At 38.3% G+C, this 26,562-nt stretch overlaps 1 protein-coding gene across 4 annotated transcripts in view; it reads right to left on the reverse strand.

Annotated features, from left to right (window-relative positions):
• Nucleotides 1-2,827: 2,827 nt before the first annotated feature.
• Nucleotides 2,828-26,562, reverse strand: part of LOC112556439 (ADP-ribosylation factor-binding protein GGA1-like) — a 71,638-nt gene continuing 47,903 nt past the window's right edge. For 3 of the 4 annotated variants that reach the window (XM_025225470.1, XM_025225462.1, XM_025225453.1), the window contains 4 exons: nt 18,139-18,464; nt 16,258-16,424; nt 6,753-6,863; nt 2,828-4,608 (listed from right to left, as the gene is read on the reverse strand). In XM_025225470.1, coding sequence (XP_025081255.1) covers nt 4,516-4,608; nt 6,753-6,863; nt 16,258-16,424; nt 18,139-18,464 — 697 coding nt within the window. In that variant the 3' untranslated portion in view covers nt 2,828-4,515. The other variant, XM_025225478.1, reaches the window with a different exon arrangement.

Below are 26,562 nucleotides of genomic sequence, written 5' to 3' on the forward strand. Positions count from 1 at the left end.
AAAGTATCACAAGAGAATATCAACTTATGGCAAAATACGCGCCAGCTAGCGGATTCCTTTCGTCAACACCGCCCTTAGCTGCTGATACTTCTCCTGACTTCGATGAAATTCTCTCGCCCGATTTCTATCCCCAACAACCTTCTGACCAAAACATCACTGTCCAACAGAATCTGCTTCCTACCCCGTGCATCTCATGTAATGTAGCGATTCTCCAGTCACCTGATCACATCGCTCCCCTACCGACGGTGGCCCACGCCGACTCGGAGAATGCAGCGAATATCCACATTAATCCGGACTTACCGCTGCCACGACAACTGACTTTACAGAAGCTGTTCAGTCATTACCAACACGTTCTGACAGCCCGCCCAGGGTTGTTCCAGAGAGCTATCGAACATGAAATAAAATTAACACAGGACAAGGTGATACGACAACGTCCTTACCCAGTGCCATTTGCTCTTCAGCAACAGATAGAGGCGGAAGTGGACGCTATGTTAAAGCTCGGGGTGATTGAGCCATCCATATCCCCCAATTCTTCACCCGTTCTCCTGATTAAGAAGAAAGACGATTCAATACGCTTTTGCGTCGACTACAGGTCACTCAATAAGATAACTCAGTTCGATGCCGAGCCAATTCCGGACCCAGAGGCGGTCTACGCTAAACTCGCCTCAGCCAAAATCTTTACCAAGATTGACCTGGCTAAAGGATACTGGCAAATACCAGTCAGACAAGAAGATCGGCATAAGACAGCCTTTCAAACAACAAAAGGACTCTTCCAGTGGACCAGAATGCCTTTTGGCCTGGTGACAGCTCCAGCCACTTTTGCGCGCGCCATGCGCTTGCTAAACTTAGAAAGATTTTCTACATACTACTTCTTTGACGACTTGCTCATAGGGAGTGATTCATGGGATGACCATTTATCCCACCTAAAGGGAGTAATGTCCACACTATCCCAATATCAACTGACAGCCAGGCCTTCAAAGATCTACTCTGGATATCCTCAGATACTCTACCTGGGACACCAGATTGGCCAAGGCGTCATGAGACCCGACCGTGTACTTGTCCAGAAGATATTAGACCTTAAAACGCCACAAACCAAGAAGCAAGTGAGATCGCTGCTAGGGCTCATAAGATATTATCGGCGATACATCGCCGACTTTTCCAAAGTAATGGCGCCCATATCAGAATTGGTAAGAGGAACCAGTCCACGCTCGATACGTTGGACTACAGAGTGTCAGGCGGCACTAGAGAAAATTCAATGCCTCTTATCCAACTTTCCAATCCTGCGGTTGCCAGACTTTGCATTGCCCTTCATGCTACAAACCGATGCCAGCGCTGTGGGGCTAGGGGCGGTGTTACTGCAGCAACACGACGATGCCCTCTTTCCAGTCATGTACATCAGTCGCAAACTACTGGACAGAGAGGCACGGTATAGTACCGTAGAGAGAGAATGTTTAGCGATCGTCTGGGCTGTTCTGAAACTGTCTCGCTATCTGTACGGCAGTTTGTTCTTTTTACAGATCACAAACCCCTCACCTTCCTCAACTCCTCTCCGTATAAAAATGCACGAATAATGAGATGGGCTTTAGCCCTGCAAGAATTCAAATTTGACATCGAACCTATTAAGGGAACTAACAACAAATTAGCAGACGCCTTGTCACGAACGGAGACAGATCAAGAAGTTCCATAATATTGTAATGAGAGATAGAGAAGTACAGCAAAAATGTGAAATTCTTCAGCATTGTAGCGAGAAAATGAGAAGAACAGCAAAAATGTGACATTCCTTAACATTGTAATGAGATATAGAGTGGTATAGCAAAATTGTGAAACTCCTTAGTAATGTAGTGAGAAATATAGTGGTACAGTTAGAAAAAATGTGAACATTTTTTTTTTGTAAGAGGGGAGGAATGTCACGGACCAGTCTATTAGGAACAGGGGGTTGTTGCCCCTGTCTTTTTTTTTTTTTTTTTTTAAAAGATTATTGCCCTTACCTTACATATATGAGTATGTTGATTGCGTCGTGGTTTCGCGTCAGAACCCGACGTCATTTTATGACGCAATTTGAGAGAGACGCAAGAGGAAAATTATTTGGAAGAAAGGAGACGGCCGTGAGCAGGGAAGAGAGGCGGACTGAAAGTGTGTGTGGTGTTCGCTTAGGATATTGTGTGTGTCGATCCCTTCGGATTTATTTGTGGTGCCCGCTTTGGGTCATGTGTTGAGCCCCAGGAATATATATGTGGTGCCCACTTTGGATCATGTGTTGATCAAAGTGCCCAGTCAGCACCTATTATTATATTATTAAGCATAGGAACGTGTATGTGGTTTCCTCTAATCGTTTGTGTGTGTGGATATCAGTCAAGACTGCGCCACTGTTGGACAAGGGGCAGAGAGGATTTTACCTAGATGTTGCAATTTTGGGTGTGAGTAACTAGGCTCTAATGAATTATTCAAAAACATACGACAGATGGAAGTATACTGAAATGGACATGTGTATGTCGTCTTAGTGACATTTAGAGAACTGTTGGAGATGCAGGTCACTATGTGGAAGACCTACGGACTTTGTATATATTTAGTTAATGTTGATTGATTTAAAGTTCTATTTCATTCCCACGACAAATCTTTGTAATATATGATTGAAAGAACACGCAAGGGGACGCGTGCGTGTTGTGAGAGAAAGTGAGATTTAAAAACTGCGTCCCTGACAAATGGGAAGATAGGAGTAATAAAGAAATCTAGTGTTTTAATTCATTGTTGAAAAGTGTTGAGCAGACTGTCAACTGATGTTCAAACATTCCAAATCAATCATTTACCAAAGCAACTAGAACAAGACATTGCAAAAAAGAAATTTTATTACAATTTTCATTCTTTACACTATTTTAGGAGCAATCAAACCTGTCTCCTCCAATAAATGTAATAATCCCCACCCCATATCAGAAGAAATTTGTTCTGTACAAATATATGAAGACAGCGTTTAGTACTTTCCTTAAAAAATGTCTAAATCAACAGAATAGCTAAATGCTCAAACTTTGCTTTTCTCTATGGAAAGTTGCCTTATATATTTACAGTTAAAGAAGAAGTCTGTCATATTTTGTGAAAAACCTCTAGTAAATAGAGTAACAATTTTTAAGTAAATTTTTTCCATTCAGAGATGCACACTGCTAATTATTACTGCACTGGATCAAGAGACTTATAGCGAAAAGATATTTTAAAGAACACACTGAATGGAAGGAGGGGGGACTTTTAAACAACGGAAATGCAGTTTAATCTGGTTTGATCTTGTCTTGTTTGATTGGATATGATCTTGCTCTTCTTTTCATACCTGAAGGGTGAGTTAGTCGTGCTGCTTGACAGGTGTGCCTGACTGAATAAGTGAAATTAGTAACTGTGAAACAGGTACCTTATAAATCTGATTATATTATCATTATTAGAAATAAATAACTTTAAAAGCTTTACAGTTCAGGATAGCATCCAAGTTTAAAGCCCAAAATACATAAATTACTTACAATTATAAACATTTAAGAAATTGTGCTACTTTCCATGGCTATAACCATGTTGAACCTCAAGCAACCCACAGTGAAGTCCTCCCTCACCAAAACAATGAATGAAAGAAGCTGCTGTTGGTATAAATAAAAACCATGTTACTTTTCAGAATTCACTGCCAACTAAAACGTTACATTTTACCAACTTTAATGTAGAGAAAAATGTACATCTGATAGACATTTTTATAAACATTTCAAGCCACGTGCAGTTTTCACAAAGGGAATTCCTTCTATACTGCTCTGTTGGTTTTTTTTCCACACAGTTGTGAAATTCTTTACTACTATCAGTTGTCAGGAAAATGCTTGAAACAGAACTGGTTTGTTTTAATCTGACAGTACCTATTATCACACTTTGAAACTCATCAAAGTTGTTCAATATACAGGTACAAACATTATGGAAACATGCTGAAAGATGAGCACATTAAAAAAGAAGTAAATTATATTCCAAGACTACCCACTTCCTTTGCAAAAACAGTGGGCAGTTGGAGAATGTGGTACGTTGATATTTAAAGCACTTGGAGTAGTATATTTACTACCTGTATGTTTTTCTTCTTTTTTTTGACTATCCCAACAGTGTTGACTGATAAGTAAACCAGAGTTTTAAGCAAGTGGTCTGTTGATGGGACCATTTTATTGAGTGCAAATTTTTGTTGTCATGTTCATATGAAATTGCATGAAATATTTTGAAAGTTTGGCCTTTCTTATGGTAAAAATAAATTGCTTTCTTTACACAAGCTTATATTTTCAGTTAAACTATCACTATTCATAACTAATAAAGCTAACACTCATAGTCCACTAAGTAGGGATTGCCTTCAGGAGTAGTGACTTGTCAGTTAAACTACTTCTTCTGCAAAGTGTTCTTAAAAATAGCCTTTCAAGTAAGAAGTCTAATACTCCAAAGCAAAATCTCCAGTTCCTGTTTTTAAAGAATTCCATGTTGAAGATTCCGGTGACACTTCATCTTCATCATCAACAGATATTACTGGATTGGAAAATCCTCTGCTTCTCCTACATCGGTAGTTTGATTACCACTGATACTATAGGAGATTCTGAATTTCAGTCTGACCCTTTCCTGAAAAAGTGGCAAGTAATATTGGTCAAAACAAACATGCTTGACATAGCCACCACCATCTTTTGAATTATCAATATTCATCGGTTACCGCAAGACTTTATAGAGCTGCTGACAGATCTTCATATAAAACATATTGTTCTTAGCAGTCATAAATTATGAATTACATGCTACTTGCCACTGGTAAATAACATAATCATTAGTGGGATTTTTTTGTTAAAAAAAGAAATTCAAATCATAAGCTGAAACATATAAAGTAATTGAAATATTTGAATATACCACAAGACGTCTAGAAGGATGACAAGTGACATGATCAGGGTACCCTTTCACACTTTGGTGTGCTGTATAGTCTATATTTCCTCTGCTTGCCCAAAATTAAATTTTTAGTCCTATAAAACAAATTTGCACCACTTGACAAAAAAAAAAAAATCTTCTGTTATGTTTTGATTTGTTGGAGTAAACACAATGTTAGCCATATCACAGATAATTCAATGAATGAACAATGCTTAATGATATATCCATTAGTGAGCAAGTAAACAATGTAAACCAACAGAATAAATATGAATAGTACAAGAGAAAGAAACAGCACATCAAAAAAATTCTGACCTTCAAAAGGGCCACCTTTAAAAAATTATTTGAAATTAATTTAACCTTTTGACCGAAAAGCTTTTATAAATGAAACATCAATGAAATAAATCTCAATAGAAAAAGGTACAAAACTGTAAACTCTCCCTTCATCTCTTAAAAGGGTTAGGTATGTGAACATATAACTACCTACTCCCACTGTACATTTTCATTTAATGTTTTATCCCATTTTGAACGACTCGGACATATGTTTTTGATACCATTCTATCATAATACAGTCTCGAATCATTCTGTATGAATCAAATTACTCAAGTTTTATTTGTGCTATAACTATAGTTCAGTTATGTTCACTTAATGTAAATTTATGTATCTTTTTATGGCCTTTATACAACCATTAAAAGAGACAAAAAAAAATGTTTATATTATACTTGTTTTTCACATCTAGACACGACAGGAAATTTCCCCAGCCATTAAGCAAGCATCTGATTAAACATATGCCTTTGTCCACACAGCTTCTATACAAAATTAGTTTACTCCCAAGCTTAATTTTATCAATAAAAAAGATAGTCTCTGAAAAAATTTCTTCTGTGTTTTCATATACAACATTCCCTGCAAACGTCTCATATGCTTTAAGTAATGTAAGTCACCCAGTAAGAGATAGACTGGGTGTTCACTCCCAGCTAAAGCTGGATCCCTGGAAGGTGGGAAAAAGGTGATGGAAAAAGCTGCATGGTAGAAAGGGGAAAGAACTATTGCTTAAAAAAATAATAATAGAGATGACTTGTATAGCGCATTCCACTCCCCAAATGACACAAGAGTTCAATTCACTTCCACATGGTGCTCTAAAGCTGACAATATTTTCCAATTATGTTCAAATTCTGCATGATGCATGAAGCTATTTGGAGAAGTATGAAGGATAATGTCTCTCCTTCCGGATGTGACATAACTTTTCAGTTCTAAGCACAGTTAATCAGACAGATCTAACTCATCTGTGAAGCACATTAAAAATAGATTCATAGGGGTGAGGGAAATAAGAGAACTTATGAGAACATGTTGATCAATGGAATGCTTGATCAGTGATAGTGAATGGCATAATTGACACAAGGGGGAGTCCAAATAAAGCTGACACAAACTAATCCTTGAATGATTCTCCATTACATAATCAAATGGTGCAGCAGATAATGAATTTTTGTCCACACATGACGTGGGAAGAATGCCGGTAAAAATAAATTAGCACTACTGACAAAAGTAATCCATGAAATCCTACACAGAAATCAATCGCATCATAGTTAAAAGGACGAATCTGATTTTGATAATTTTTAACTGCCTGTCTTAAAGTCATGTTATCAAGTATAGCTATTATGTTATTTTGTTTTTATAGCTACCTAAATTAAGTGTTAAAAATATCTATTGAAACCTACCAAAAAGACTTATGTACTGTCAGTCACTCATCGAATTTAACAAGAGCTTTTTTGCAATGCTATATAAGAAAAATAACAATTTTTAAAGTACAAAAAGCAAATCTACATGGATCCAAATCCCCATTAGGAAGACTGACTTACTTTGCGAGGATTGGCAATCAGCAAAACCTGAGTGATGGCAGCTGGTGGATGAAGTGGGTTGTAGGCAGGCAAATCTGTGGCAGATGGAGGCTGTAATTTGACTTTCATGATCTGCGTAACAAATAATGTTACAGAACATGTATTGTAGAATACATTATGACTGAATGGAAGATCTCACAATATCAACACTAGGAAAAATGTTGTATTTAAATATCTTATACTGCACCAAAGCCATAATCCAAAAAAAGAAGATAGGATGGGTAGGGAATGTGTGAAAAATGAAACCAGAGGCACCAACCAAAAGAGCCCTTCTTTGGACAGCTGATGGCAAGAGGAAATGTGAATGACCAAACAAAACATGGTGAAGGTCAGTAGAGAGACCAGAGACTGTCCTGGAACAACACATCTAGACCTGGTGCTGACAAAGATGGAGGTCTCTATCGGATGCCTTGTGTACCCAGGTATGAAGAGGACTAAGTAAACAATATAAACTAATCAAAAAGGTGATAGAGAAACAGAAAATAGTTTTAAAATGTATTGTAGTCTCTGAAAATCCTAATATAAAAACGGGCTGTAAATTGAATTAAAACTTAAAATGGGATGACAGAGCTTTACTATCTATAAAAAAAGAAAAAAGTAGCTTATTTAAAGAAGGAAAATAATGAGCTATTTGGTGAAAAAAAAACTGGCGAACACTCTGAATGCTGGAACAAATAAATAAAACACGTAAAACAGTAAAGTGTCCTGGGAAACTAGGATAAATTGGTGGTAACTCGCTTCATGAAACATGGGAATATGTGTTATAAGGACCTTTCCTGAAATTGTAAGGACCTAAGCGACAGTCACTAATGCTTCAGTTTTTCTCATGTACAGTTGAAAAGAGGTATCATAAGAATGAATCTTTGGTCCTCTCCATGTTCTGAAATATTGCTATCCTAGTAATAACTCAGAATTAATTGAGATGCCTATCTGCCATACTTAGATAACTTCAAAAGTCTCTTTAATGCACTGATCATATACACTGTTAATGTTCCAAGTTTTCCAGAAATGTAACTAATAATAATTGCAAGAGCTGAAAGGCATTCTTTATTGTAATACAAAAGCCTAGTTCATCTCTCTCGCATACACAGAAAAAGAAAGAGGTGCATGCAATGTACTAGAAGATCAAGGCTCTGGTTCAAGAAAGAGATAACTTTTCGAATTCTTTTTGAAAGAAGAGTGGGTTGCGAATTTGGAGATCTAGTATAGTCCAGAAGTGTGGATCAAATTAAAAAAAAAAATCAAGGTGACAAGGAATGCAAAGCTTGGAAGATCAAAAAAGAATGAATAGAGTGTGCTCCTAATGCTAAACCAAAGACAGAATGAATCCAAATTGTCAGGCAACAGTCAATTTATTAATAATATTCCACGACTTCACAGCATACATTTACAAAATTTAAATGTACAGGCTTATCTCAAACTGAATAAGGCACAGCAATGAGCATCAGTAACATCTGAATGTTACAATTTAACACCTTTTTATTTTTTTCTCTTATCTGGCAATGTCTGACTGAATCTTTGTAATGTCCTTCTTCTTGTCTTCTTCTTGGCTAACAAATGCAGATTGTTGGATCTTTCAATGAGTGAAAAAATGTTTTCGCTCTTGAGCCTGGAAACAACATCTGTCAGCCAGTTCCAACAGTTGGCATTCTTTGTCACTGGTGGACTTCAGCCTCTTTATGAGTATTGCCAGATCATCTCCTAGTCTCTTTCTGTGCATTTACTTCTGTTTCCTTCTGCTGCATAACGTGACCAGATGTTTTGGGAGCAAAAGCAGAACATATGCCAATCATAGTATCATCACCAACAAAGAGAGCAGATCAAAGTGAAAGAGGGGGTGCGTGGTGCGTGGTGCGTGGTGGGGATTTCCTCTCAAAGGCAGTAATCTAGAGTACAAATTTGAAATTATTTATAAAACGGCAATAGACAAAAGCCGAAATGAAAGGGATGGATGTGAATCAATGTACTGCAATCAGATTTTTAAATACACGCAGGACATTGATCGACTTTTTAGATGAAAGCGGGACACTGGGCATCCTGCTGGGACATTTTATGAGCAGGCGGGACTGTCCTGCCTAAATTGGTATGTCTGGTCACCTTATGTAAGGTTTGTACCTGCCATAGGCACTAAAAGCTGATATCATCAGTGGTTTACAAATGTCAACATTTTCCAACCCTCCATCACTGTTAATATATTGGTTAATAAGAATTACTCTGTGTGCCTTCAGTGCAAGATTTGACTAAGATCATCAGCTACTGGTTCTTCATCAAATAAAATTATATACTCATAAGAAGATTTTGCAATGTCCTGAAGCAGTTTACAAAACTGCAGGAGCAAGACCAAATGTAATAAGGTATCTGCTTTTTGTTTTACACTTGAATTCTGGTGCTATCTGGCTATCAGGAAACATGAGACGGAATAGATCAGCTGATTTTTCTGCAGATCTGAAGCTCTAGTAGGATTCAATCATCTTCAGAGTGCACAGGATTTCTGCTTTCAGCCTCGTGTTTTCATCACATAACCTATTCAAAGAATACATTAAGTTTTGAATTATGTCTGAAAACATTACATTCTGTCTGAATTAAAGACAGATTTCAAAAAAGCAATAATTAATAACATGATAATACTCATAAACTAAAAATAAAGATATAATCATGGTTGAAAACTATGTTGAGCGAAATGATTTAGCTTTGATGTTAAAAATCAAACAAAATAGTATGTATATGCCGATAAAATAGAATAATAAGAATACATTATATATTTTTTTTAAACAAAAATAACTTTTGAGTATGGTTCTTTATTTTGACATAAAATAAATTAATGCCATAATCTTTTATGATCAGATGGCAAAAGTAAATTTTCAGTACATCAGATCAATTTACTGTAGTGAAGCTTTAAAGCAGTAGATTTGTTATTGCAAACACTTTATTTGTAGTGCACGAGGAATATAATCTCAACTTTCTAAATGATTCTTTGCTGTTACTGATCTTTAAACTATTGGCTTTACAGATAAAATAGGTGATGGGCTAAAAGTACAGAAAATCATGTCTTCATACAAACATAACATTTTATGCATATATTTAACGTGTTTTAAGCCTTGATGTTTCAGGCTTAAAACGCTTCAACACAAAATTTCTCATTTGTGTTTATGTGATTTAGTAATAGAGATATAATTTTCAAGATGATAATTTAAAAAAAAATTAAAATAACACTTCAGGAACATTTTTTTAGCTCAGTACTGACAAAGACTAAAGACACAAGCAAAAGCTCCACGGCAGCCCGATCAGTCATGGATATATTTTTGTCTCTTGTTCACCTTTATCTTAAGTATCCACATAGTTAACTAAATGAATCGGTTAAGAGAAAATTAATAATTGTCAACTTACTGGACACATTTGGAGAGCTGGTCGGTGCTGTCAAATTTCAAACAGGCTGGGACGGTACCTGATTGTGAAAGTAATCAGTAACACAAATACGTGTATCGTCAACAAATACTTAAATCCACTTTCTGGGTCAATCAGTTATCATGTGCTTCCTCAAAGAGCTTTCTCCTACAGATGAAAGATTCAAAGTTTCTTCACAACACATTGTGCACAATGTTTATCTTTTGTCTTTTAATGACCTGTCTTTACATTTTTTAATGTAAAGAACACTTCCCTGGCATTCATTTTAATAATTAACACTAAAGTCCCGCAAAATGGTAAGTCCCTGCAGCAAACTGACTTTTTAGTCATGTGACTACAATGGTGGTGAGGTGAAGAATTGCCTGCATTTTGCGACAATTGAGTTCAAAAAATGAATTTGTGGATTTGCAAGAGGCATGAAAAATAAATTTTGGTAATATTTTTTTAGTGTAAGGACATGTAAAGGTCAGAGAAAATGTAAAGATATGTGAGGACCGCATGGCAAATATTTGGACTTACAAGGCTAAATCTAAATGCAAGGACTTGTTGTGAACCCTGGAGAAGAATGTAAATCAGAGGAATCCATTTCAGGTTTTGGGATGGGCACCACACAGGTGAGGAAAACAGTCAGACACCCAAATAAAATTAAAGATGTCTAGAAGGAGGTGAGACCCCTGAAAAATGAGTTAGCTGATAAGGAAGGTTGTCTAGGCCAAGTGGAGAGTCTTTGCAATTCTGAACGCTGCAGTTTAGTAAGAAAGACTGATTATACTGTACAGAATATCTTGATTGCATATAAAACTTAACACATTTTCTGGAGGCCATGCTGGCAGCAGATTGGGGTGGGGGCTTGGATTGAGGAACTTGAGTAGATGGATGACAAGTTCCTTACTTCGGTCTGAAAGTGCAAGTGTGTTTATATAGCTGCTTTGGTTGCCTACCTTTAAGACGCATATGAAGCGCTTGGTTGTTTGTTAAAAGATGAAAAAAGAGAGAGATAGTTGTAATCTGCAGCATCTTGGTGTGCTGAACACGAATATGACCATGAAAATCTTTTTACTGGCTCTTGCTTTTAAGATATTTGATATAGTTCATTTTCTATGTTTTATCATGTAAATTTATACAGTAGGACTGTAAAAACATCCTAAATAAGCCTAGAATTATGTAATATTGCATCACATTGCATAATACCATCATGCACACATCATCCAGAGTTTATTGCATCATTTCTGATGCAATGCAGTACTACTATTAGGCGGCTGCTGAAGTAAGCTGTAAAAAAAATTGTAACTCAGTAAATGGGCAAGATTTTGCAATACAAGCATCATGTGAGCCCTCTCCTCCCCACCCCTCTACCTCCCTCTCCTGCTGCAGGATTGTAATTCTCTCATGCTGAATTTCAGATGGCATGCCCAGTCAACATAGTATGATCGTTAGAGTGTACTGTAACCATGTGCGTGTCTGCACTAAAACAATGGGCTCAATCAAGAAAAAAGATGAAAATGAAACAGGTAAGAAGAAAAAGGGCATTACAATGGAAGTTGGGAAGGAAATGATAGAAAAGCTCAAATGAGGTATACAAGAGTCCCGCATCGCAAAACTGTATAGCATCAATCATTTGCACAATACTGAAGAAGAAGATATAATAGGGCTAGATGCTGCAAAAGGAGTCAGAAGAATATCAAAGCAACAGCCACGTGTTCTGGAAGATGCAGAAAAGTTGCTTCTTGTGTGGATAAATGAGAAGCAGGTGATACTGTGACTGAGAATGTAATCTGTGAGAAGGCAAAGGCCTTGTACACCAACCTTGAAAGTAAACTGCCATGTCCGTTAACAGAAAAAGAAAGTTTTAAGGTAAGCAGGGAATGGTTTAATAACTTTAAGAAGAAAAGTGGAATCCATAGAGATATAAGGTGCAAAGGAAGCTGAGGCATTCACTACAGAGTTCCAAGAGCTAACTGATTCCAAGTTATCTGCCTCGACCAATGTTTAACTTTGATGAGCTGGAACTTTTTTGGAAAAAGATGCCAAGGGACACCTACATTACAGAAGAAGAGAATGCAATGCCAAGTCACAAGCCCATGAAGGACCATCTCACCCTATTGTTGTGTGCTAATGTAAGTGGAGATTTAAAAGTAAAACCACTATTCATGCATCAATCCGGAAATCGACAAGAGATGTAAAGTACAGGAGCCAGTTAAACATTATGTGGAGCTCCTACACTAAGGCTTGGATCACTCGTATTTTATTTGTTGAGTGGATGAACATGGTCTTCGGTCCTGAAGTGAAGGAAAGGAATCTACCACTCAGAGTCTTGCTGGTTATGGACAATGCTCCTGCCCATCTTCCAGGCCTTGAACTTATTGGCGAAATTCAAGGTCAAGTTCCTTCCTTCCACCACTGAAGCCTAAAAGGTCATTTTGGACTTTAAGAAGCTATACACCAAAGCACTGTTTCAGCGAGGCTTCAAAGTGATCAAAGGAACAAACCTTACTCTGTGAGTGTTTTGAAAAAATCATTTCAAAATTGTGAACTGTCTCAAGATCATTGATAAAGCATGGGATGTGATTGCCAAGAGAACCATCACTTCTGCTTGGGACAAACTGTGATCTGACATCATCCTTGGAAATGATGTTGAGGGGTTTGCTGGGTTTGAATCAATTGTCAATGAAATTGTGTCCTTGAGGAAGACCATGGGGCTGGAGGTAAATGAGGCCGACATAGAAGAGTTGTTGGAGGAACATGGTCAGGAGCTAACCACCGACAAATTGATCGATCTACAATGTAGGCAACAGAAGGAGCTCATGAAAGTGTTCTTGTCTGGGGAAGAGAAGGAAAAGCCAGAGAAATCTCTCACATTAAATGAGATTTGGGAGATGTGCTAAATGTGGGAAACAGTGCAAGATTTGGAAACAAAAAAACAAAACCCACCCAAATAAGGCTGTAACACTGTAAGCAATGAGTTCAACGACAATGCAATGTCATATTTCCATGGAATTCTCAAAAAGAGGAAAAAGCAACAATCATTGGAGAGGTTCCTTGTTCAAGTTTCATGAAAAGAAAAAAATCTGTGAGCCAACAGAGAGCAGTCATTCAGTTAGTGAAAGTCGTGCTACTCAATAACCCTTATCATGTCATCTCTCTTGTATCCCCCATGCTTGTATTACTGACATCCAAGACTACATGGCACAGAACAAACTTAACAAGGATAAAACAGAGGCTCTCTTCTCTGCTTGAGAAGAAGAAATCCTTTATCACTCATCAGTCCACACAAGTACATTAAAGTGGGCAACACCATCACTTTTGTGTCATGTGTCTGAAATCTTGGATTCATTTTTACTGCAGACATGACCTTTGATAGACAAGTTACAGCCGTCTGTCAGTTTGCCTATTATGAGCTCTAAGATCAGCATCATCCGCGATATCTCTCTACATGTGTTGTCACCACTTTTGTCTGTGTGTTTGTTCTATCTCAGCTGATTGTGTAACTCCTTGCTTGCATGCTTCCATGTATACCTTTTTCGAGTACTCCAGAAAGTACAGAACTCCACTCCACGTCTAGTTCTTAGAGCTAGGACCATATCACTCCTTCCTACGTTGCACTGGGTACCCAAAGTGCGCTGTGTTTTAATTTCTTTGCAGGCTCCTGCTCTGGCTAGTTCTCTGAACCTCTCTTCCTATACATCCCAGCCAGACCACTCTTCAACTGATAACTGTATACTCTCTATCCTTGTCACCAAAACAACCACACATGGTCACCAGATTTTTGGTTACTATGCTGCAAAACTGTGGAACTGTCTTCCCTTCATATCCACCATTTACCCACAATGGAATCCTTTAAACACGTACTAAAAACACCTGTGCTCAATGAGCATTACTCCTTACACCGATTACAATAGCTATCAATAGTTGTGATTAAAGTCAATTGACTAGCCCACTGCTCTTCTTTCTCTGCAGGTTTATAACACTCTCCAACCTTATTGTTTGTTCTCTGATGCTTCTTTGTGTCTTCTATGTTTGTCTTTCATTACTACTTACTTCTTTCCTCGGTCATTCTTCATATCTCCTACTTGTCTAAAATGTTGAGAGCATGTTCCTTCGACAGGCTGATTATGTGCTATACAAATCACACATTTATTATTACTGAATTAGTCATGCATCACTCATTACTTAAATCTGACCTATCAAGCATTCTCCCTTCCCTTCCCCATCCATTTTCTTTTGCAGGATAGTGAAAGTTTAGTCTCTAAAATAAATTCTAGTTCTTTACCCTAGATTCTGGTGATAGATCTATTTTTGATGAGTTTTTGAACTGTGGAGTGTGAAAAGAATGATGTGAACACATTTTAGGAGAAAAACCACCAACTAACAAGCATTTTTAAGGCCTTATATTAACTACCCAAAATCTGCAGCTTGAGAACAGTATTTACCCTGTTTTCAGTTCGTAAAACAAGATTGTAAGATTTTGCTAGATTCTATATAAACTATATATACACAATTAAAAAATTGTATTACCATTTCCTTTGATGGCTACAAACTCAGCTGTCACTTTTCTTTTTCCTTTTTTCCTGCCTGCACATCAGTGTCTATGCTCACTACTGTCTGCAGAGGACTATCCCAAACGGATACAATTTCTTAGTGCATCATTTCACTTCAAATCTAGCACCTTGCTTCTTCATTCTATTCCATGAACTTTCACTGAGATGTTAGTGTCATATCCTGAGTCTATCACATTTTCAGTTTCTACTCCTCTTATCAATGTTGGCATCATGTTTTCTTTCCTTTTTGAACTTTCTATCATGAACACTTCACTTCTTTCCTTTTTCTCTTACTCTCTACTTAGGCTAGGATTTCTCCTCTCTTGTAGCTGTTTTATTGAATAGCAATGTTGATGTCCTTGCCTTTTATGTTGCTGCTGGTAATATTGGTATTGATTTTTCCTTTCTTGGAAATTTTGTCCTTTTGGTCTTCCTTGACCTACACTTCATTTCAAAGTGGTCAGCACCCCCTCCCTTGGCAGGTTTTTCCTTTGGCTGGGCAGAGTGAATCTGTACTCAGGTGATCTTTGGCTTTGCACTTGTAGCATTCCCCTTTTGAATATTCTGGAACTTGTTTGGGTTTTTGTCTACTGGTCACGGTTTTAACTGTATGTGAAGAATCATTTTTCATCTCTTCGATTTGTTCATTTATTGCCTCAAATATTACAGCTATGTTTAACAATTCGTTGAGCAAGAGTACATCTCCTTTCTCTACAAACTTGCATCTGAGATGATTTGATTGACACTTTTCCACAACCTGGTCTTGTATCAGTAGTTCATTGTCTTGAACATTGCACTCGTCACTGCTTAATGTCAATTGACTCACAAACTACGCTACAGTTTCTCCCTCTTCTTGAACCAGTTTCTAGAACTTGTGGCACATAAACATTGCATTCGGATGCACCGTGTAAAGCTTGTTGAGAGCAGTCACTGCTTTCTCGTATTCTTCTTCATTTCCCCTGTCAGGCAAAGTTTTGAACATGTCCCTTACTTACCTTCCTGCAGTATACAGCAACAGTGCTCATTGTTGTCTCTTGCTGGTATTCTCATCAGCAGAGACGAGTCCTGTAATGTCTGCATAAGCACCATCTTCTTCATCAGCCTTGTGCTTGCCCACAATTTGTTTCATCATTTTTTGCAAATTCTTAAAATTTGTTGAACGATCAGATCTGAATCAAGTCATCTGCTTCAGAACTGCTTGTTTTGCATTTTTAAGACTTCTATAATTCTAATGCCTTTTTCCTACCTGTGCAAGATACCATATTTTTAGAAAGAGAAAGGGGGGGGGATGAGAAATCTACACACTTCTATTTACTGTCATCCTGTTTTACCAGTTACTGGAAGCAACTCAATTTGGAAATGTTCAGGAAAAGCTAAAATCAGCTTAAATCCACAGAACACTGCAGCTGGAATGCAGGTTCCACAAAGCATGGATGTGCAACATTGCCAATGTGTTAAATCAGGCATCAGAGGAAACAGTCACTCATCTCACCTATTTTTGTAAAATTTAGATAGTGCCTTACCTTAGGCACTGCAGCTTGAAACAGAAAATTTGTGATGGACTTAGTGTTTGTGCTGATTGATGACAACACCATCACAAGAACATCAGCTCGTGGTTGGTTTGTACTGAAGTGGATCATGGATTTGAGACCATTCTTGTCATACACTGTAACTGGAGGCAAATCCTCTGCTGCAAGTAAATTGATCACAGGCTTTATGTTGATGAATTCCATTTACGGGCCTCAAGGCTCTTGGCAAATTATGCAAATAGAAAATATAATAATGGTCACAGCCATGACTCACCATAGTAAAAATGTGATGTTTGCTGTTAATGATCTTTAAATGGAAGAAACAGTGCTTTGTAGGTTTAGAATGGTGTCAGAATAAAATGAAGTACAACATTTGCATCCAAAAAACATGATGCAAATATGGCAGTCTCTGAATATAATAAGCAGAACATTCACAACAAAGACATGGCTGGAAAATAAAAATACATGGATAATATACAAGTTTCCTTTACTTGTGACTTCAAGTTATCATGCATTGTCATGATGATTTCAAAAGAAAAACACAGAAACAAAAATACAAATAATTTAAACACTGATGCATTCATAAAATTGCTCTTTTTCTCATTCTTTTTTTCCTATACCTATAAAGAAACTTCTGGTAGGAGTGAACTGTTGCCCTGTAGCAAAATGAGTGACTTGTCTTCCTAATTACAAAGACCTTACATATATTGCTATGTTAATTTAGCCCAAGGCATCTTTGCCAATGCTTGATAACATTGTCCCAAGGGCACAACATCATCTAGAGTTTGGATACAGCTTGGAGACAAGACTTTTGCCCTTGATTTCCCCCTGTTGCCCTTGAGCAACAACTTACCCTTGCTTCTTAAATTAATATAGCCCCATAGGATCCCATAGCATACCTTCAGTGATGTTTTAAAATTTGAGGTGTATCTTATGAAGTCTAAATGCTTTACTGGTCATTTGGACAAGTATGCTGCACTATGCTGAACTGAACTACTGTAGCACCTCTTTCCACAAAAGACTGTTCTCTAAACCACTTAGAATCCATGATTCTCTAACATGATGACATTCATCAACATTATCAAAAGGAAACATAATTGTGCATGCATTATTTTAAGAAAAAATAAGATGTATTAAGATTGTTAAGGATTAGATGAATGATAATGAAAAAATCAGCACAATCAGTAACAAAAATGCCATTTAAAAAAGCGCGATGACCTACTCTCCTGTAAGATTTTATGACAATGTCAAAAGTATGCTGGCAATTATCATAATGAAAACAATTAAGACTTGTTTCACTTGTTATGGGATTGTAGTAAAAACTATCAGCACTGCTTAGTTACAAATTTTATTGGCAAACAAGGCTTGAAATACTGCGACCAACTTGAAATAATAATGATCACTTTATTGTTTTTCAATCTGTGACTGATCAGCAAGAACCTATAAGAGTCATAATAAGCAGGAATGGTTTCATTATCATGCCAGGGACTAGCTGACTCAGCCATTTACCAATCTGACCAAGTCCATTCAGCTATTCATGAATAAGTTGATTTGACCTCAGCCAGGGCCAAGTATACAACCAATGACAAAAGCTGCCAGTCAAAAATCATCACCAACTTTGTGACTTACATGTTATTTTCATGAGAATACATAGTAATTGACTGTGTAGTATGAGTCATGGTCTGAATTTTAAAATGATCTTATGGCTTTACAAACCTTAACACAAATTTTACATAAATATAGGCTCACATAAAATAGAAACTTTACATACCAGTTACTGATAAAAAAATAAATAGCTATTAAGCAGGAGATGTTTGGTGTTAACTTTAATGGCCTCAATACAAGAGCTTAACAAGTACCAAAGTGGAATCTTACCAGGTGTGATACTTTCAAGAGGAACAAACATGTCAGTCAAAGGAAGCAACTCCACTGTTGATGAAACAGGACCAGGGCGAGCACTAACCATAGCTGAAAAGACAGGATCATCTAAATGGCCACCAGATGTCTCTGCTGCATTATTCCTGCTTGAATTAGGGACTGATACAATACTAGGTGAAGAAATAATTGGAATAGTTGTTGGTACGCAGCCAGGATCAAACAAAGGCATCGGTCTTTGTGACAGAGAAGTAAGTGACAATGATGTGGGCATGTCCGCCTTGTTGCTAGCACCCATCTGGTTTAGGGACAACTTTGCTGGTGTTCTGTGGGTAAAATAATAGATCGCAGTCAGTGAAACATGACAAACACATTTTTTGTTTAAAGTGTATGTGCAATGTGCATGAGCAATGACATTTATATAGGTACAGATATATGTATATATAAGTACAAAAGTTTACATTATATACATATATAATAATTATTTATATAGCACCTTTAAAAATTTTTTACTTAGATGGCTTTACATAAATCATATATAGCCTAGATCATAAACAACCATGCACCCGTATTCGCATATAACAGCAGGGCTTCTGCTTACGCAAAAAATTGCATACAGTACGCATTAAAAGTTCGGAGGACCCCTTCAATTTTCGTCAATGGGGTCCCATTCAAATTTGGGCGAAGAACAGGGACCCCTTAAAAATCTGAAGAAGGGGTCCCTGGGACCCCAAAGAATTTAGCCTTAGCAGAAGCCCTGAACAGACATGCTCACTCCTAATACAGATGCTACACAAACACAAGTAAATACACACATCATGCATGCTCAGGGTCACGACAGGGTCACAGAGAAGTCGTTCTGAAAAGATGTGTCTTAAGTTTGGACTTGAAGCTGGAAAGAGAATCAGAGTGACGAAGGTAATCCATTCCAAGTTGATGGGGCTTGGTAGGAGAAAGACCTCCTGTATTGTCTTTCATCTTCGCTTCTTTAATCTGTTAAATTATGTCCACTGGTAATGTCAGGTCTCTCTATACTCTGGGGATTTTGCCTATAAAAGGGGTGCAACAAGTTTTATCCTTTTTTAATGTTATTTTCTCTCATTTACTGACCATTCACATGTATACTCTAAAATGTTCATCTTAGTAATGTGCCCTTTTCCTATTGTTTGCTACGTTACTAAGCATATACAGAGATCTGCCAGTCAAATTATAACTTGTACTGTTACATACTGCAAAAATAACAAAAGATTATAATTAATGCAAGGGGGCCAGAACGGTCATCTGCCCTGGGACCCAGGCTGGCTTTTGGCAGCTCTGCACTCCATAGCACCACTAAAAATGCCACATTCTTGATCACCAAAATAAAGTTTTAATTATCCTTTTTATTTAAATGGTTTCATTATAATACTTTAGGCTACAAGTTCAAAGGAGTTAAATGTAAAATGTCATGTCAGTGATTCACACTTTCCTTTTTTGTTCAGCTATTTAATATGATCTTTTGGCATACTTAACCCTCTAACGGCTGCTGGGTCCATACAGACCCCAACCAATGTTTTCTTATTTATAAAACGCAAACCATTTATCTTAAAATTTTGAAATTTCTAGACCCCTTACATTTTAGTGGTGGACTCACCGTGGATAAAATTAATTTTTAAATATATGCAAAATTGTAGCACAAATTAAAATTCTATCATTAACCACCGGTGGGTCCGTATGGAATCCCAGGTATAAATGCTATATATGGATGAATTCCACAAAATAATCATTGCATCATCCAAATTTTTCCCCTTGCCTTTTCTGTGTGTGCCTGACCTAACAGTAATTCTTATCTCTTACCCAAAGCATCCCTTTAGAACCTATTTTGGTGAACATTTCCCCTCTTTCTTCAGTCGAGAAAATACCTTGCATAGCGACGGACCCTACAAAAGTTGCTACAGATGATTAACTGGATGAAGTTTCGGGAAGGGAAGATAAAAATCAGACAGGCAGCCAGAGTGACAGTGCAAATGATGGCACTTCACAATCAAAGGATGGCAAAATTACCTGGGACAAAAATACAATTAGAAGACAAGTTGGGCAAAAGTCAAAATTCAAAATTGTTCGAAAAGCTTCAGGGCCAACACAATATATCAAAAGGAACATGGACACAAACGCTTCCTCATTCTATTCTTCATGACAAAAGAGCATTTGTGCCATCATATAAAATGGAGAAAGGAAGGCAAACTAGTTTATGATGAAAACTGAAAAAAAAGATAACTAACAATCAATCTGAGGGCTTTTATGAGTGTACTGATTTTGGCTGGTGTCTATAAAGCTCAGGATGAACAGATAGAACAGTTGTGGAGCAAGAATCATAGGAGAGATATTTTTCCAAAAGCAATGCCCAAAGCTAACTTTGTGCAATTGAGAAAGGTGCTTTGATTTGACGCTGCTGCTGAAGGCGACCGGATAAAAAGCTATCACCAATATCTGAAATATTTGATGTTTCAGTAGATAGCTTGAAAGATTATTATTACAAACACAAGCAGAAATGTGACTGCTGATGAACAATTAGTCATCTGTAGGGGCAGATGTCCTTTCAAACAATACATTCCCAGCAAGCCAGGGTGTGAAAATATGGGTCTACTGTGACAGAACAACATCTTAAGGCTTTGAATTGTGTTGGACATGATCTCTGGGATAAAAAATAGTGAATGAAATGTGATGAGTGATGACTTCTTCACTAGCTTTAGGCTGGGAGAGAAACTTCTTGCTAAGAAGCTTACTTTGGTGGGGACCATTCATAAAACCAGAAAACAGATTCCATGTGCTGTTACAGAAACTAAAGAGAGAAAAATACTACATCCTTTGTTTTGCATAATTATAAAATGCTGGCTTCTTACTGTCCAAAGAAAGGCAAGTTTGGTTGTGTGTTACGCTGTGCCAGCAACTAATGCTATATCACAGCAACATAAAGTAATCTTGCCTTAAAAGTTTAGAGGCCAATCCCCCAAGTCATATAACCACAAAATCTTAATCAAGAAAAGCCAACACCAGTGAGCGAATTTGCCAGGAGACTGACATGCATCCTTGGCGGCCTGGTCCGATCAAACATTGCCTGGATATCAGCATGGCCAGGAGCCGAGATCTTTGAAGACAATGTCCTTGTTGCATTGAATGAGTGCCACATTAATTTTTGGAAGTTGAACCCCGAAATGGTTGTCAAAATAATTGTAAAGAAAGGCTTGGACAGCAGAGAGGGAGTCTGAAATAATCAAAATGTTGTGCTCAGAAGAGTGGTGAATGTGTTGCAAGGCAAGCAAGACGGCATAAAGTTCTGCACAGAAGATAGAGCAGCCTCCCGCAAGTCGGGCTGAAGAAGTCTGTACCCAACATGGAGTGATAATGGTTTTTACTCCTTGGTACAAATGGAATACAGAGCAACATGTTGTGGTCCTAAAACAACACGGTAAGCAGGATTTCCAGGATGAGTTTTCAAGAGACAGATATAGCATAGCATTAGTTCCAGACAACGGAGATAAAATGGGGGCTCACCAGCTTATGCTTGGAGCAGACCAGGGCATGAAACAGACGAAGCAGGACCATGCAGTTTGCCCTCCCCCCTAGGTGATATGGCCAACTACTCAAAGAATGTCTAAGGCTTTCTGAAATAAAAGGTGTAGAGATCAGATATGAGGAAGAAAAGATAGTTTACTTTCGAAGATGACCCCATTTTACTTCATGGACCACTTTGAGCATCATGCCACTGACAGAAATATATGAAATATATGTGTTTGGAACCATGCCTCACAGTTTACAAAAGTGGATGCATACTGACTTCATAGAAGAAAATGTGAAGCCCTTTTCTGTCACCCACATGTGCACACTGCTTACGCACAGAAGGAGCCAGCGTTTGAGGCATAGTAGGAATCAGCCTTGAATGAAGAGAGCAAAGTCATCTACATCTAATATAATCTACATATAAAGTCATCTACATATAATCTACATATAACCTGGCAAACAGATTTCAAGGTTGAATTTTTTTTATGTTGAAAAGAGTTGGTGAAAGAATGCTGCCCCGCAGGACACCCATTCCCTGTTCCTGAGGATCAGACAGGATAGACCCTAAATCAGTGGTTCTTAACCTTGTTTGAGGTACCGAACCCACAAGTTTCATATGCACATTCACCGAACCCTTCTTTAGTGTCATCAAGAATTGCGGGTGTGTCTTGACCTCCGTGGCGGAGGCTCCGCTGAACCCCTGAGACCGACTCACCGAACCCCTAGGGTTCGGTCGAACCCCGGTTAAGAACCACTGCCCTAAATGAACCTAGCCTAAATAAGGTGGTGTGAAAGAAAATATTTGATCAAGAGCGGCACACATCCCCAGAAGCTGAGGGCATGAAGGTCCAACAGAATACATTGCTGCCAGGTAGTGTCGTACGCAGGGCGCTGCTGCCAGGTGAGCCGGACATTTACCATGCATTCTAAGGTTTTGCATAGACAACTAGTGAGAGCAATTGGATAGTAAGAGTTGGGATCAGAAGGATCTTTACCTGGTTTTTTGATGGGCACCACAATTGTCCATGAGGGAGGGAAACAGCTAGACACCCAAATAAAGTTAAAGATGTCTAGAAGAAGGAGGAAGTCCTGTGGAAAATGAATCAGCAGTTGGTAAGAAATATTGTCTAGACCCGGTGCAGACTCCTTGCACTTCTGAAGGGCCTGCTGCAGTTCAGAGATAGAGAGAGAGAAGGGTAGATTGAACTTTTTGAAGTTATCAGAGAATAGTCACAGCCAGAAGATTCCTCAACAGACTTCAGGCGCTGGAAATCTGGAGAGTAGTGAGAAGAGGAGGACTTTTGAGCAATGGTGGATAACAAGGAATTAGCAACATCTCGTGCCTCTGTGAGGACAGAGTCTCCAATTGCAGGTGGCCTATTGAGCCAGCCTGAAACCTTACCTTTATCTTCCACATGGCCAACCACATCGCTTGGGAAGTGGTGCGGGAGGATAATGAGGACACACATCTCTGCCACACGTTTCGTTGCTTGTTTAAAACTAAAATAAGCCTGATGTACTGTTTAAAATTTATTACATTTTCAGGAGTGGGGTGACGGAAGGCAAGACTTTGCTGGGCCCTGCACTCCTCAGTAAACCATGGAACACGTGGTCAGCTATTTTGAAACCCTTGCTTAGGAATTCTGACTTGACGTCAAGCTCTGACGTCCCAACAAAGGTTAAAACAATGAATGACCTCTTTGAAGAGTTGAGGGATCGGTGCAGTGTTACTTTTATGTGTCAGTCAATGAATTGTTTTCCGTTCCATCGGCACAGTACTTTACATGCCTTCTGATTTGCGTGCTGGATGAGTGCAGATGTTATACATTTACATAAAAGTGGAAAAGTTGGAAGAAATAATCTTAAACTCTTTTGTTATTGCAAAAGGAGACAGGGACGAGAGTGAATGGGCTGGCTCTGCTTGCTCTACTTCAAGAAAATGGATCAAGGCACCCTCAACATTCTTTCTCTCACTCTCTTACACCTCATCCTCACTATCAGAAGATTCATCCTCTGGTATATGTTTCCTCAGGTTAGATTTTGTTTTTGCCATAATGAAAAGAATATGGTTCATTCCTTATGTTCCCCACCCACCATGGCATCCAACAAGGGGATATGACCAAACAGTACCACTTTGGACATTTCCAGCAGGGTCGCACGAGGTATACATAAGGAATATACTCTGGCCTTCTGAATATCAAGACCAGATTGACCCCAGCCGCAGCCTTCCAGCAAAGTTAGGGCAATACACAATCAGCCAGTTGATTTGTGTGATCCACATCAACCTCCCATTAAGGAGAAGTCCGAGCCAAAGAGGTAAGTTGGTATGATCAGCTGCAATCCACCAGGGACCTCAACCTCCAGGATCCCATCCTCCTCCAACATGGGTTGCCCTGCACAGCAAATGCAGGGGGTCTCAAGGAGGTCGCAGAGAAAAGAGCTACATTAAAAGAAAGGCATGATGGGAAACAAGAAGACAAGAGAAAGACAAGTTCAGAGAGAAAATAGGAAAAGTAAAACTGTCACGTGACAGATAGGTTGGTTGGAAAAGAGTATAGGTGAAAGGGCCAGTGAGGAGAAAAAAAGAATAGCTTAAGACAGAGGGGTGGGCCAGCTTAGTCACCCACCCAAAGAGAGTCTGGGTGTTCAACCCGGGCATGAGAAACTGAAACCCCGAGTGGCAATGTGGCAAAAGTCACAAACGATGAATTGGAACTTGTTGGACTTGGAAAATCCCCCACTCCCCCTCTAACTATCCACCCTCTACTTTCCTGCTGGTTAGCTGGTCACTTCAAATGTGCCCTCGAATAATGGGATTTTCCTGTAATACATAAACTGAGAAACTCATTTGGTGAAGTAAACCTACAAGCAGAGGAAAGGTGTCCTGCAAATGTCATTTTACAAAAATGATATTTTTCCCTAGCGTTTTTCATCATTTTAAACCACCCCCTCCCCTCAAAACAGCAGGCAATTTCTGTGCATCCCTGACTGCGCCACTAGATCTTTCCCCATCCACTAATGCCACCCCTCTCCTGCCTTTACTAAGTCCCACCTTTGCCCTTTACTTTCTTGCTGGATAGCTGGTCGTTGCAAATGCACCCTTGAATAATGGGATTTTCCTGTAATACTCGTACTTAAAAACTAGTGTGAAGGTCAACCTACATGCAGAGGAAATGTGTCCTGCTATAGTCATTCTATGAAATTAATATTTTCCCTAACATTACTCATCTTAAAAAAAAAAAATAGCATGCCATTTTTGTGCCCCCTTCCATGACTGCACCCTAGGTGACTGTCTAGTTCTCCTAATCGTAGAACTGGTCACGACTTAGTTAATGGCAAGGGGTTTCTTCCATAATGTTCACTGCCATCTGCATCCATCCAGAAGCCAATGCTACACATGCTATTGATGAACTTTCATGTTCTGTTTTTCTTCTAATGTATATAAATCATGCATGAAAGTTTGACAGTAGGCAAATAAAAGTATGTTTTACTTAGTTGCTGTAACTAGTCCTATAGACATGATTAAGTTGATTCATCAATGAAAAGTTTGTGTATGAGATTCCTTTGCCCTTTGGTTAGACTCTTGCTGACTGAAACATTGCATCTTTGCCTTATATTGCTATTGAATTGGATGGAACTGCTCTATACAAAAAGTCCAGTTTCATCAGTGTTAAATACATTCTCAGAGGCATAACTTTCACACAAAATAACGAAGCCAATTGCCAATGGTGATCTGGCCAACCTCCCCTTTATCACCACTTTGGCATGACTGGGGAATAGGCAGTGATGTTTCATCCATTTTTCAAGCAAGTCGTTTGAAGATTGGAAATCGTCAAATCCTCCATCCACTAACAGATAAAAAGCCTTTTCCCATGTATGGGATTTCCCTCTACTTCACCTCACAAAACCACTTCCAAACTTGTTTTCCAATTATTTCCCGTTTCCACTTTCACCACCATGCCTTCTTTCCCGATTTGTCCCTTTCCCCTTGATTTTATTTTGAATTTCAGTTTCCCCCACACCAAAGAATGTGCATTTGCGATTGTGGCATCACTTCATCACTCCTTTTAATCAATTTTACTCTTTCTTGGAGAGTTAGTGCTATTCTTTGTCATTTTCTCTTTTGACTGGTACTGTTTTTGGATTCTGCCATACTTGCACTTAAAGACTTGTATGGGAACTAACTCTACAGATCTTTGGAACAACAGATCAATGTGTATCATGGTAGACAAAGCTTTCTAAAATTTTCTTTTTTTTAAAGATGGGATTTCTAAAAATATGTTGCAATAAAAAACAGTTACAAGAATTATATATTTTTTTATGATCAAGTAATGTCAGCAAAAGATTGTAACAAAGCACAACTAAGTGTCCTGTACTTGTGAAAAAAATAAGACATTTTTGTCACCGCGCATCTTCTGCAAAAGGTCATAATAGAGCTCAAACTGTCGTAAATCAGGTTGGGGAGGTAGTCATAATAGAGACGACACTATTATAGCAAAAAATTTTGGGTCGTAACTAAGAGGGGGTCATAATCGTGAAGGTCTTAATAAAGAAGTGTTACTGTACTACCACATGCACTTGGCTGGTCTTCTTTCCCCTAATGAATGAATAATAATTTGCTACCTCATACTTTCCACATTTTACCCACAGAAAACCATGGCATATAAATTTATTCTAAACCTGCAAAATTCTTCACATTGATTTGTGCCCTTATAGTTTTTACAAAGCATTGCACAGAAAAACAATCATATATCCTCTATTTGTACCAATAAATGTGCCACTCATAAAGTTTGCCAATAGAGCTAGAAGATGTATAGATGATAAGCTGTTTATGCTCAACAGTCTTCAAACGTATGGAGAAACCTAAAGCTTGTGCCAGCAAGG

Source organism: Pomacea canaliculata, linkage group LG1 (assembly GCF_003073045.1).
Source record: "Pomacea canaliculata isolate SZHN2017 linkage group LG1, ASM307304v1, whole genome shotgun sequence".
NCBI lineage: Eukaryota > Metazoa > Mollusca > Gastropoda > Architaenioglossa > Ampullariidae > Pomacea > Pomacea canaliculata.